The 13,023-nt window shown below is 42.0% G+C and overlaps 2 protein-coding genes across 3 annotated transcripts in view; one reads left to right on the top strand and one right to left on the bottom strand.

Annotated features, from left to right (window-relative positions):
• Window positions 1–13,023, bottom strand: part of LOC135483736 (C2 calcium-dependent domain-containing protein 4C-like) — a 34,509-nt gene that overhangs the window by 10,600 nt on the left and 10,886 nt on the right. The gene's annotated exons all lie outside the window — the stretch shown is intronic.
• LOC135482988 (GTP-binding protein Di-Ras1-like) lies at window positions 6,675–7,364 on the top strand. Its single transcript, XM_064763474.1, has one exon. The coding sequence runs from the start codon at window positions 6,675–6,677 to the stop codon at window positions 7,362–7,364; it is 690 nt and encodes a 229-aa protein (XP_064619544.1).

Below are 13,023 nucleotides of genomic sequence, written 5' to 3' on the forward strand. Positions count from 1 at the left end.
GCGCCACGCTCTCTTAACTCCAGCTGATTTCTTCTGAAATTTTACGATGTTTTTTTTGGTACTCGATCCATAGGTGGACAGACATCGCTTGATCCCTTCTCCTATGTTTCCAGAACAATTCCGTCCGAAATGATCGACTTCTCATCAAAAGTATGTAAAAGGAACAGGAGCACACAAATGTCACTGTCGGGTCAAATCATTACATGTGGGCTCACCGAGATCCCAAATGCAGTCTCTCCTGGTGTTATTTCCAAATGTGACTAAAGATCATGCACAACATAGCTGCTGTTGCTACAAACAAACCATGTATATTTTCTATTTGTCACACTTTGATGTAGTGAGATCATGCCGATGGCATACGAGCGCTACAATATACCAGGACTCTATTTTCACTGCCATAAGGTCAGAGGCAGGTATTCGTTTCTTGCTTTAAACATTGGTTTCAACATGAAAGAATAGCTCTGATGAATAGACTCGACGTCGCCGACACATGAATCACTGTTTACTATATGTATATCGAGCTAACAGTGACTGTAACCACGAACTTGTGAAGAACGGACTTAAAGCCCACAGAAATGTTCACTGTAACCAATGCACAGCATGAATACTTTATACACGTACGCCTTCAAATTAAGCTTATAAATGTGAATAAAGAGTAAACACTCAAATACCAATTTTCTCGCATTTCTCATTTAATTACTTCATATGCCGTGGGCGGGACAACATTTCTGAGCTATCCATGCATTGACGTTCGGAGTGAAAATAAATTATTGCATATCCATTTTTGATCTATTGATAAAGACTTTCGTGCATTGTGATCACAGATATACACAAGATGACCAACCTTTGTGGTGTATATGTATGTATTCTGAGGTTGGATGATCAAAGACTGGAGACCATTGGTTTTTTTCTGGATCCGTCAATTTCTGATTGCAATGACGTTATGTCAGATGGGCAGGCTTCGCAATCCTTACGAAGAGCGACGGATGACGTATATGTATATATTTTATCGAAGTTTTAAACAAAATATTCCAGATTCACCCAGGCACAACTAGGCACTGTAAGACGACTTACGAGTGTGGCGTCAATTAATAGACGGGGTTTTTCGCAAAGTCTCCAGAACGCCAACATGGGCGCCTTTTTCGACCTCTTGATAACTATGTTGAACAATGGGATAGGCGTTCGCGTTGACGTTTCGGGGGCTTGCGAAAACCGCCTAATCCAACAGACCGGGGCTTGATGGCACCACACGGCCCTTCGTAACGCACTTCGCCGTTCGTCCACGGATTGCGAAACTTCAAACTGATCGACGTAGGCTTTTTAGGGAAAATGTGCTGCATAGAAAAAAGACACTAAATCTGCATGGCAGTAAAAATGATAAGAGGCGACGGCATATGCGCTGATGCGTAACTCGCCATTTAATGAACATTTTTTTAATCGAATTGCCGAGATTTAAAACATACTCGTAATTACCCTTGTCCGCAAAGCGTCGACAAACAAGCGATATTCACTGCTATACATGCGATCATGACTGATCAGCATGCTACGAAAAGCTCTCGTTTGCAGTAGTTATCGCAGGAAGCAGCGTCAAGAACCGCGGTGGTCGCCATCAATATCAACCCCAGCGATTACCACGTTTATAGGCAAACGAACGACCTTTTCATAACTCATCGCAGCGACAAAAATCGCGGGGCGCGTTAGTCATTTTCAATCCGACAAAAAGAAAATCAGTGTAAAATCGATTTCGATCTCGCGTCACAGACATAACGGCAACTTCCGCTCGTCTCGTTGCTACTGTTGCCATGGAAACGTATGCCATGTCCATAGTATACGCTATGCGGCCAATATAGACCTCCAGGTTCTAATGATCTCATATCAGGAGGATCATTATCAAAATCCCTATTACTAATCAGATACTGATTAATCGAAAATATGCGTTCAGTTACACCAGAGTCTTTCAAATATTTATTATTTGAAAGACTCTGGTTACACTATGGTGAAAGTCAAGAAGCGCATCCGATATCCCGGCCAAAAAGTCCACGATGGACTCTGTGATTAAACTTGTGGTACATGGACATGTACACTCTTTAAATCAAATAATAGAAATAACTATTTCATCGTCCGAGAACAAATGCTGAAAAAGAGATGATGTCATGCATAAGTTGGTCGTTCTCGGAAGACAGGTTGGTTCGGAACGGGATATAACGAAAGCTAACTACTGAAGCAGCCCACAGGCCCTACCACCCTGAAAAGGGAATATGATTTTTTAGGGAGGTTCCATAGTGGAATAAACTTAATGGTCTACCTAAAACTAAGTAATTCCTTTATATGAACCTACCCATCATCATCAGAAGGGAATTCAGCAGACGACAGCGTTTTGCTCCTCCTTCTCGTCCACAGACTTGGGCTGGTCACTTCAATCTCCACATTGTGCCACAAGTTGTCACCTTGCTCGAAGAAAGAATCCAACGACAACGAGAGCCGCCGCGGCCGGTTGACCCGCGGGAACATGACATCCATAGGGTCCATCACGAGCTCGGGAACTTGCAGCTTTGACAGCAGTTATACAGTTATTCTATTTCAGAACAAATTGCTGAAGTTTGGTACTACGATATTCCGTATGACACAAAACGGTACTCTCCAAATCGGAGAAAATATAGTAATTGTTATTTAGATGAGTTCACGGTGCAGTTAACGTCATTTCCAATAGAAATGTCAGAAAAGTAGTGATATCTTGATCAACGTTTAAACGGCATTCCAAATAGAAAATACATATTGCTAACAGCTAACGCTATTCCCAAGACCGTGGTGTTTGTTGTCTTGATAACACTTAACGGCATTCCCGAAAGAAAAGAGAGCGTGGTGTCGGCTTGATGACAGTTGACGGTATTCCTGATAGAAAAGAAACTTGGTGTTGTCTATCGCTACAGAAAGCCGGGCACTTGGTTCTGTTTCAGTGACAGTACGCGATATCTTCTCCTAGACGGACATGATATTGATGTCAATCAAGAGAGTACCCCCAAGAGAAATGATCTCGTAACATCTCACGTTTATCTTCTATTCTGTCACATGTAGTGGTCGAATGTGCAACCCATTCCATCCAAACGTGAAAAATGAGACGTCAGCTGCAAAGCTTTATTATTCCCTCTAGACGCAATATGACATTTACAGAAGCTTTTAGCAATTATCCTGTCAATAGTCTCTCGAGACAGAAAATCGATGTCATATTTGTATAATTATCGAACTGATATTCCTGCCGGGTGTTTTAAATAAAGCTATATTCCTATCAGATGGAAATATTATCTTGATGTATTCCTGCCAAATATGGTGAGAAACAACGATTTTTTTCTTACCAGCGTAAGATGAAATCAGAATTTCACCCGCTGAACGCAAAATAAGACGCCGCCTCAGAAAATTTATTTGAAACAGCCGGTCACTCTTCCAGAGTTAATACCGGGTTACTTCTTCCGAAACTTGTACATGTATGTCACCAGCTTTTCTTTCGAAATGTACGCAACTACATGTACGGCTCCACTTCATTCAATGGTGATAAGCACCCATCCCATTTAAACCTAAACTGCCGGTTTGTGCTAGAGATTGTTATCAAGTTGATATTCCTGCGCCACTAACAAAGTAAAACATGATATCAAGCATTTCCTGCGTAGCTCTGGCTCCAACTCATTTCTAGATGAGAATTCAGTCCTTTATTATAATCCTACCTTCGATGGTTGAGTCCACACGACTTATTGCCACAGTGAGGTATTGGAAAGATCAAACCACTTAACACAGAGTAATGATATCCGCTAACGGGGTCCGTGTCAGCTTTACTGAACCTTGGAACCTTCCGCAAGTTCTACGCGATAAAACAAATGTCGCAAGGGTAATTAGCCACTGTTTGCCACTCATGCTTGGCGATAGCATATACCGATCCAATGCATCACGAACAGTTGCCGGAGGACTAAAAGATCTGCAATTTCGATTGTGCTTGATCGCGTGATGAAACCGATAGAACATTCGAATGATAGGTCATATCGCGTCAGTCGTATATCTCTCTCCCAACCAATCTCATCCGCTTGTATAAATCGCAACTAATCTTCTAAATGCGCTGACATTCTATTGTGTGCTCACATCATTGTCATCGCTACTCCCCAGACTCGGATCGGCATTTTATCTTTAGGAGCGATAGTGGTATTTCAGCGAAGTGCTTGAGGGAAAAAGCCACCTCGTAAAAGGGCAGCCTCGAAGGCTACCCCAGGATTAGTAATCCTTTTTCTATAGTACTCTGAAATCCTCGAAAGATATTTCGTTATATCATTCTGCTGTCGTCCTTTCTCTGTTGTCCCTTCAAGGACATACCTATGTCCCAATAATTCCATGTACATGCATACTGTAATAAGTAAATTACGGTTGTCTCTTTAAGAAAATGCATTTCCTGGCTTATAACGGCGTTAATAGATTCATGCGTTTATATAATATGGAATTGTTACCCTGCGTCTACATATTATAGTTTCTCATGTGATATTAGTTGATTAAAATGCAACCACAATATATACTTTTTCCTTTTTTTTCTACAGCTTTGTGTGATCCAGGGTTTTTAATCGGGAAAAACTCCCGAGTCCCACCAATCCCTTCTGCCGGGAGCATTGTAGAATGGGCTCAAAAACCTTAAGATTAAAGCAATGCTTTGAGTGCACGCTGCTGTGGACGCCTACGTCGATCACTGGGTTGGTGCCGCTGAAGACAACAGTTTTATTCGTTTACTACATGTATATCATAGTGACAGATTGCATCTAGGCAATGGTATCAGGAATGCAGCGTTTAAGGCCAAAGACCGACGATATAATGGAATAATTTCCAAGTCGAAAAATACAAAATATTGGTTAACCAACATTCAGTGTTACAACGTATGCGTTACTGATAAAGTCCTCATTAATTAAGCTGCTCACACAGTCATTGCCAACGGAGATCAAACTTCAGATGTCTAGGATGGAGATGAGATGAGGCTACCAGCTGTTGGCGGCGGATCAATTAGCATGTGTCAACTCCATTCAGTCAGGAGAAATTAATAATGCAGGCCCTGGGCAACTGCCTTCTACGCTCAGTCTATGATATTTACCACTAAAAAGCGTTCATTGATCATCCTTGCGAAAGCCATCACAGACGGTATGACAGAAACGACTTTGCAAAGCTCAGGTTGAGCGTCACCCTGTGATAGGAAAAGCATGAAAGAAGCAGTATATCACGAGCATGACGTATAGTATAGTTGAAATAGCTCTCGACAACGAATATTTCAAAGTTGGTAGCCAAATATCATTAACCGTCAGGCACATGTTGAGGCACTAAATTGGCCACTGCCGGGGCCTGATTCTAAACTATTTTATTTTCGTTATCCGCGACAGAATTTTGTCGTGGCATGATCTTTCTTCGGAATTCATTGATGATTGCTGTATTCATCCAATGCCAATATACATGTATACATGTAGCTTAACTAGCCAGAAAATAAGAGCAGAGACACAGAATAAGGTTGCTCATCAAGATCTTACATGCATTTATCACACTGTGAAGTCACAGAGGTACAAGCCGTCTGACCATAGAACAGTTATTCTGAACTTGTAGAGGTGGTCTCTTCTCAACATACGCCGCGTGTTCAATGGCAGGATATCATACGAGTGTGAAGAAAACGAAGTAAGCAATACCATATCGGCTAACACCGAAGTGGACACGTTTTGCTGTTATTTGGTCCAAAGCTTTTTTGATGAGCATGGTCGATGTTCAATAGTGAGTTCCGACAAATCGGGTAACATAATGTTCATCTTGGGCGTGGGCATGTCATCTAGGCCTATCCTATCCCCTTTATATCTTCGTAGCCACAATACATCTGAAAATGCGGTCAAGAGGTGAGTTCCAGAAAATCCAGCCTTATCAGGCGTGGGCATGTGTTATGAAACATCTCGGCCTATATCCTGTATCACCTCCTCTTTCTTTTAGATAGAGGAGACAAGACCACAATTGATTTTTTAAGCCTTTTAGAAGTTAAATTGTCAATGTTTGACCGCGACGCATCAAATACTGCGTGGGGTTGTGAATCTGAAATTTTGTTATGATATTCCGGACATTCGGGCAGCAAATGGTGAAAAATAAACTGGTAGTTGACCACGGAAATTTTTTTATAATCGACAAATTAGACAGACATTGATATTTCCACTTTTTTTAGCCAACTGGCAGAAAAATCTCAAAACACACCCCCTATTACCAAATTAGCAAAATTCGAAATTAATTTTTTCATCAAATAATTTCTTTATATCTGTAGACTTGCCACAACAAATATTTTTTCAATACCTCTCCAAATATGTACTTGAGAGTTAAAAACATGCACTCGTCTAATTGATAGGCCTCGACCCTTCAACCTATGAATATTCATAAGTGGTCTTGCCTGCAAAGGTGTGACACTTGGCATTGCATCGCTAAAAAATGACGCAATAAGGCCCGAGAAAAGACCCCAATGGCAATCGATATATCCCCACACATCCACCAATCAGAACTACGGTTTGAAACCAACCTAGCCAATCTGAGTTTAGCTGTTTCCACGGAAAGGCCTATATAAGAAGACTCCGAATGAAATGGAAACATTCTCTCGTGTGACAGGCAGAAGTACAGCCAACTTTAAACTTAAAATGGAAACCGTTATCGCAAATATAATCAACGCTCTCAAAATCCGACCAAGAGGTTCACGCAGTCGTAAGACATCACGAGAACCTGTGTTTGATGATGAAAGCTACACAATTGCCGTTCTCGGAGGTGCCGCAGTGGGTAAGACGAGCCTGCTGAGACGCTTCTTCTATGGCAGTCACAACCACAAGCACAATCCCACCATCGAGGACTTGTACAAAGAGAAGCTCGTGGCAGGAAACCAGCGGCTAGAGATAGACATTATCGACACGACAGGCTCGGAGAACTTCCCTGCCATGCGGCGGCTAGCTATACAGAGAGCGCATGTCATCATCATCGTTTTCGCCTTGAACAACACGGCATCATTCACTGAGATGAAGAATCTGCGGAACGAAGTCCTTGAATTACGGACTCAAATGCCCCCAGTCATAATCGTGGGCAACAAAGCTGATACACGCTGTGACAAATCTTTGGAACTGCAGAGGCAGCTGAGAGTGAGAAGAAACATCATTGAGAACGAGATGCAACACAAGTACGTTGAATGTTCTGCTAGGAACGGCGAAAATGTCAGCGAAGTATTCGAAAAATATCTCTTATCAGAACTTCAAGGAAGTACTACAGCAATTAGCACTCACAAAAAATCTTCCAAGAAAGGACTACGAGAATTTCACAAAAAGATTAAGAGGCACTTTTAGTTGGGTGCCGGGTGATTCCCAGTCGTAGGCAGATTTACACCAATGACTTTAGGGCATGGATAATTTCTTGTGACTTTAAAGACTGTAATAACTTTGTGACTCGTTTGCTTCCTTGAGATGACACGATCAAACGGGGTTGATCTCCGGTGTTTACGAGACAGTGCGCTAGCTGGTGTTCAATCGGTAATGTTTATACTATTTCGGAGCGCGTTGTGATTTGTAAATAGCATATTTATATTATGTGTATTTTCCGCATATCTGTATATAATAAAATAATATAAACAAATACATGTATTGGAATTACTTTGTCTCGTATAAATGTTGTCATCTGCGTGGTTATATCAAAGTGTATTCTTGGTTTCTTGATGCCTACGTCCACGGACATCGAGTTATAGGGTCGCGATCTTACCCGTTACTGATGACGTCGCAGGAAGAGGTCAGTCAGTTTCTCGGCAGATCGGTTCCCGGGACGAAGAAATCCCCTGTCTTGATACTTCGTACGTTGGTAGATCAAGAAATTTGGGAAAGGGTAACGCAGCCTCACTTGGAGGGTGCCATGCCATCATGGAAACGAGGGAGACCAGAAACTTAAGGTCGTCCAAGGGCTTAAATTAGAAACAAGTGTTTGTTTCCGAGGGGGACGCGCCCAAAAAAGTTACTTAGTCCCAGACGAAAAGGGACCCCAAGGTGTAATAAACTGGATAAGCGATACAGACACAGCCCGCTCCACCGGCGTAAAACAAGTTGGAAGTTTATCAATGTCCGACTTGTTAGAACTCTATCTCAATCTTCGGGCTGATGAAGTTAATTTGCTGCCTCTGCTGGACCGTCAAAAGGATGTTAATGGTTCCATTGACTCCTTTGACCAATCTATACATGAAAGCAACGACGATTGATGGATTGAAAGATTCGAATGGAAGCGAGGCGCTTTCCGAGGCTTCATTGGCGCACAGTGCATTTACACTGCAGTGCGGTTCATTCTTAACCCAGACGTTTTAGAATTCTGGACGCTGCCACAGGCGTCTCTAGTGGGGGTGCGACTAAGAGCCCCCACAGACGTCACTGGTAAGTATGTTTATCCCATATACATGACATTAGATGGCCTCCGCTGAGTAAGGGCCATCCATTACCATTTTCTTCCAGTTCAGTCTGGAGTCTCCATCTTTTCTCACTGATCCTGATTTTGTGATTTTGTCTACCTAGCAGATTCTGATATGAGTAGCCCATGCTTCTCTCAAAACCCATTACCTCTTAGTAATCACTTCGCAGTAATTGGTTTTTGGTTTCTCAGGTAGATGCTGTTGCTGGACTCGTTGACGATTTAACAGCTCATCCTATACACTACAATAGGCTACTCGTTTGTGGATTTTTAATCAACGTGGTGTTGATTCGAAGGACAGCAGGTTGTGCATTGCCACCCAACATATACATGTATCTTTGGGATGGTATTTTTATTCGATAAAAAAAATAATCAAATAGACCTTCAAAATAAATACTTAGACGTAAGTATTTTCCATATTTGACACTCATTTGAGAAGAGTAGCTGAAAGTTACATACATGCACAGATATTTTGATAACCACCTGTACTTTAGTCATCTATCAAAAAACAGGCGGGATATAAGGTCAAACGAGATGGGGTTTTCGGTCCTGCATTTGTATAACATCATGTTTCCCATCCAATCGAACGCAGCTTTGATCTCGTGATGAAATGTCGATGAAAGAAGGAGATGAAGTTGCTATTGAGGCATGGTCGCATTGTGTACATTCACGTGGGAAACGAAATCAAAGCATGAGCAGTCTATAAGAAATCAACCAACACAACATGCAATGGCTGTGACTGGTGAAAATGGGGGTGAAACCAGTGCCTAACTCCACAACATCCCTCTAATATATGCCGGGTCTATTGCGGTACCGGCATATTCAAAGTAGAACTGCGAGAACGAGTCGCTGAGTGAAAACGTGTCCAATTTGCTCCGGCCTAACAGTATAGTCTCCGTTTAAATGGCCCCTGCTGTGCTTGGTCGTGTTGTGTGAGGTCTCCGTAGCGAACATCGTCACTTGTCGGTGTTGAAATGGTTCCATCATCACCATGATCTCTTGCGGATTTTGAGACGATCGATTTAGTGCCACACTACATGTATTTCTTGTGGAACTGAGATGGCCCCTTTAGTGACCATTACCTCTTGTGGAATTTAAGGCAGTTCCAGAGAGATCACTTTGTAATGTTAAGGTTGACAGAGAAGGAAATTGCTTCAGTTATCTCGACGAATGAGTCTTACATTGGTATCAAATCATTATCTCAGAGAGATCCCTGTCAAGTCATCTCAAGGTAGGATTGATATTCCAAGTGGAATTCTTGTCATCCCCGGTATTTATTTTAGTCAACCGAATATCGGTACTATGTAGCATAGCAGCGTAATGTGGAGAGCAACTCCTTTAGGGCGGGTGGGGGATGGGGGTTGGGGGGGGGGGATGTGATATCCATTACTCATAGGCCGATTCTAGATGCACACTACAGAATATTCTTGCAAATATTATTTTTTTTAAAGACGTCACAGAATATATTCCATCATTTGCCCCACGCCTAGCCTGGGAACTACAAAGGGACGCAATTTGGATGTTGTCCTAGGAACAAACAAACATTGAACACCTCTAGAAATGAACATACTATATAGAGAAGAGGGAAGGGAGATGACCTCGCGAGAGGAACTTTCAGCTGGCATGTGGTCAGGTGGAGCATTGCATGGCATCATTCCAACTTATGGTGACCTTTACATCAGCAAATGAAAATCTCAATGATATTGATAATATTGATATTAATAATACTAATAAAACTGTATGTACATGTACATGAATGAATAAAAAAAGTCAGTGAAGAGAAAAAAAATGTTGTGGATAAACAGGGAGTCGAACACGGTCGGTAGAAGTCGGACAAAAATTTCCAAATTTGCATCCAGTTACGCAAAAAGATGAAAGGCCCACAGATTTCTTCACTACATATGTTATTATTATAGCTCCGGAAATACTCCGCTCTCTGGTACCACTTATACCACCAAAGATCAGCAAACGTGAAGATTTCCAACGCAGTTCAGAAATATCAGTGACGACATCTAGACTCACGAGGCGAAACCGCGAGTGGCAAGAGTTGAACGTCAATATAAGTAACTAATATAACGAGGGAGGGCGGGAGAAAGTCCTGCACACAGAGGGAGGGAGAAAGTATGGAAGAAAATGCTGTACGAGAGCGTAATCCAGCTTCGGTAATGTGAGGCAGTTTTGGAGGTGGCTTGCGAATTTAGCCAGGCCTACGAATACATTCTGTTCCAGTGCATGCTCTGTTTAGTGGGTTTACAGTGATCTTGTTCGGAGAAGCCACGGCCCAGCTAGAAGCCTTTTGTATGAAAAACCAACATCTCTCATGCCAAAGTTGTCCCTTTAAGACTGCACCGCGCTCGATCTGTGATTGTAGATTCGATATCGTATTCCTCCAAATATTTCGGCGATATTTGTTGGACATGTGGAGTGAACATGTGGAGTGTCGGTGGTCGCAGAAAGTTCGGAAATAAGCAGCACACGGTAAAAAAACAGAGGATCAATCCAAGTGGCAGAGTAATGCCATTTCTCCATAAAATTCGGTGCTACTTGATGGCGTCGTCGGTGAGTGGTTAGAAGTCACCATGCATCAATGTACTCTTATCCGTATCCTCAGATTTGTGTTGACGGAGGAAAACTGCTCTTTAACTGTCACCCTGCTAAGTTGCCGTATGGCGGCGTGTTCGGCCTTTGCGTATAAACGGAATAAAAGGCAGAAAACCACTCAGATGCATTTAATAGCTAAATGGAATACACAGCATCGCCAAAGGTACCCCGCAGCACTTGCAAATCATCGTCATCAGCTGGAGGCAAATCAAATTACAAAATGGTATTACATTGATGTCGCGCCAGTGCTAATGTTCATCTCACTGTTACAGACAGTCTGGTTGAAAGGAAAATGTAACAAAAGCAGCAAAAGCCCCCACGGCTACATTTTTTTATCATTGCTTGACAGGACACAATCATGTAGATATGAATGTTTTCCATCCAGAAACTTATTACTTTGAAGTAACAAGTTTTTGGTGTTTTGAAAATGACGTCTTCGTCATCCTTTGAGTGTAATTCTTGGGGGGGGGAGCTTTTCCAGATTATTGTCTGCCTTCTTTCCAAATGTTTTTGGCAGAAGTTGTAAAAGTTGTGACACACACCAGGCAAGCGGTTAGAAACACTAACGAAGTACTGATCGTATCTGATTAACATGTATATTGCGAGAGGCACCCTTGAGCCAGATGTCAATACATCAACATCCTTTATTTACCTAGACGTTCTCAGTGGCATTCCCAGAACTCCCCAAACGCTAGTTTGATCGATCTAACTCTATTATGGCATGGATGATGCAGCACTATATGAAACCTTTATTTAGTACCCGATATTCCAAACACGACGTGGTTTTTAGCGATCTCCAGGGGCTGACATCGGTCTTTCAGCCGCCAAGATGATTCCGTTTGAAATTGGAAGCCTTCCGAAACAGGGGAACTGACGCGATGTATACACAGTGGACTATACTTTTATTGGTTTCGTGTAGGTGTACAATTTAGGTCAGCCTGTGCACACTTTTGCGAAGAACCATAGAAATCAACAGTCTAATTTTTCAATATCTGCTGAGTGAGAATGTTATGGATAACAATGTTATCCAATTTCTCTCTTGATTACTAAACTCTCTGCTCTGCTTGAGTTGTAGCACTATTTGCTGCAGCCTAATACCATTAGGCCCCACTTGGTGGCGCTAAATCTGCCACTGGGTCTATTTCGAAACAACATGTATTCTATTTTCGTATCCACGACAAAGATTTTGTCGTGGCACGATTATAATTTTTTGATGTTATGGCTTTTTGGCCTTCTGTGGAAGAGCTGTCGCTCATTAATGTTTGGAAGGTTTTTTAAGCTCGCTCAATATAACAACGTCTGATTTAGGAAATGACACCGAGCTTGAAGTATTAATAACATGAAATTGAAAATTATGAAGACGCAGACGAGAGCTTTGCCTAGTAACCAATAAGCCGTAATTGCTGGAATGGAGCAGAATTGAGCACTCAGTGTTGTTAATGATTCAAACAATTATTTTGCATTTTTTACCGACAAATCAGAAATAGCGCCGAGTGGTTTATGAATTGTTGACAAATTTAATCAGCGGTTTATTTATCGCGCAGCTTTTCCATTAAAATAAACTATCCGAATTAATTCAGACACAATCTGACGTGGAGGGGGGGGGGGGGGTGTAACATACCGATTAAAGTGAGCGACAATGTGACGAATTCATGCATGGTCTATGAGCTCTGGTAAGCCGCGTTAGAAGAAATTGTTCATAACGGTACCCCTGGGAAGGAAAGCGACTATAGTTGCATTGTTTCCCGTTGTATATGGGGTTAAACATTGTTGCCATTAAAACCGATATGACAACAATACTAAGCTAATTTCATTAGGTGTGTTACCGATAAAGTAACCTTTCGCGACACTGCCCTGAAATGCAAGGAATATCATACCTATCTCTGGTGACAAATAAACCAATCTTGCAAACGAGAATGCGGCCAAGGAAATGCACTAATGCATGGGGAGTTGGTACCA

This window comes from Lineus longissimus, chromosome 2 (assembly GCF_910592395.1).
Source record: "Lineus longissimus chromosome 2, tnLinLong1.2, whole genome shotgun sequence".
In the NCBI taxonomy this organism is placed as follows: Eukaryota; Metazoa; Nemertea; class Pilidiophora; order Heteronemertea; family Lineidae; genus Lineus; species Lineus longissimus.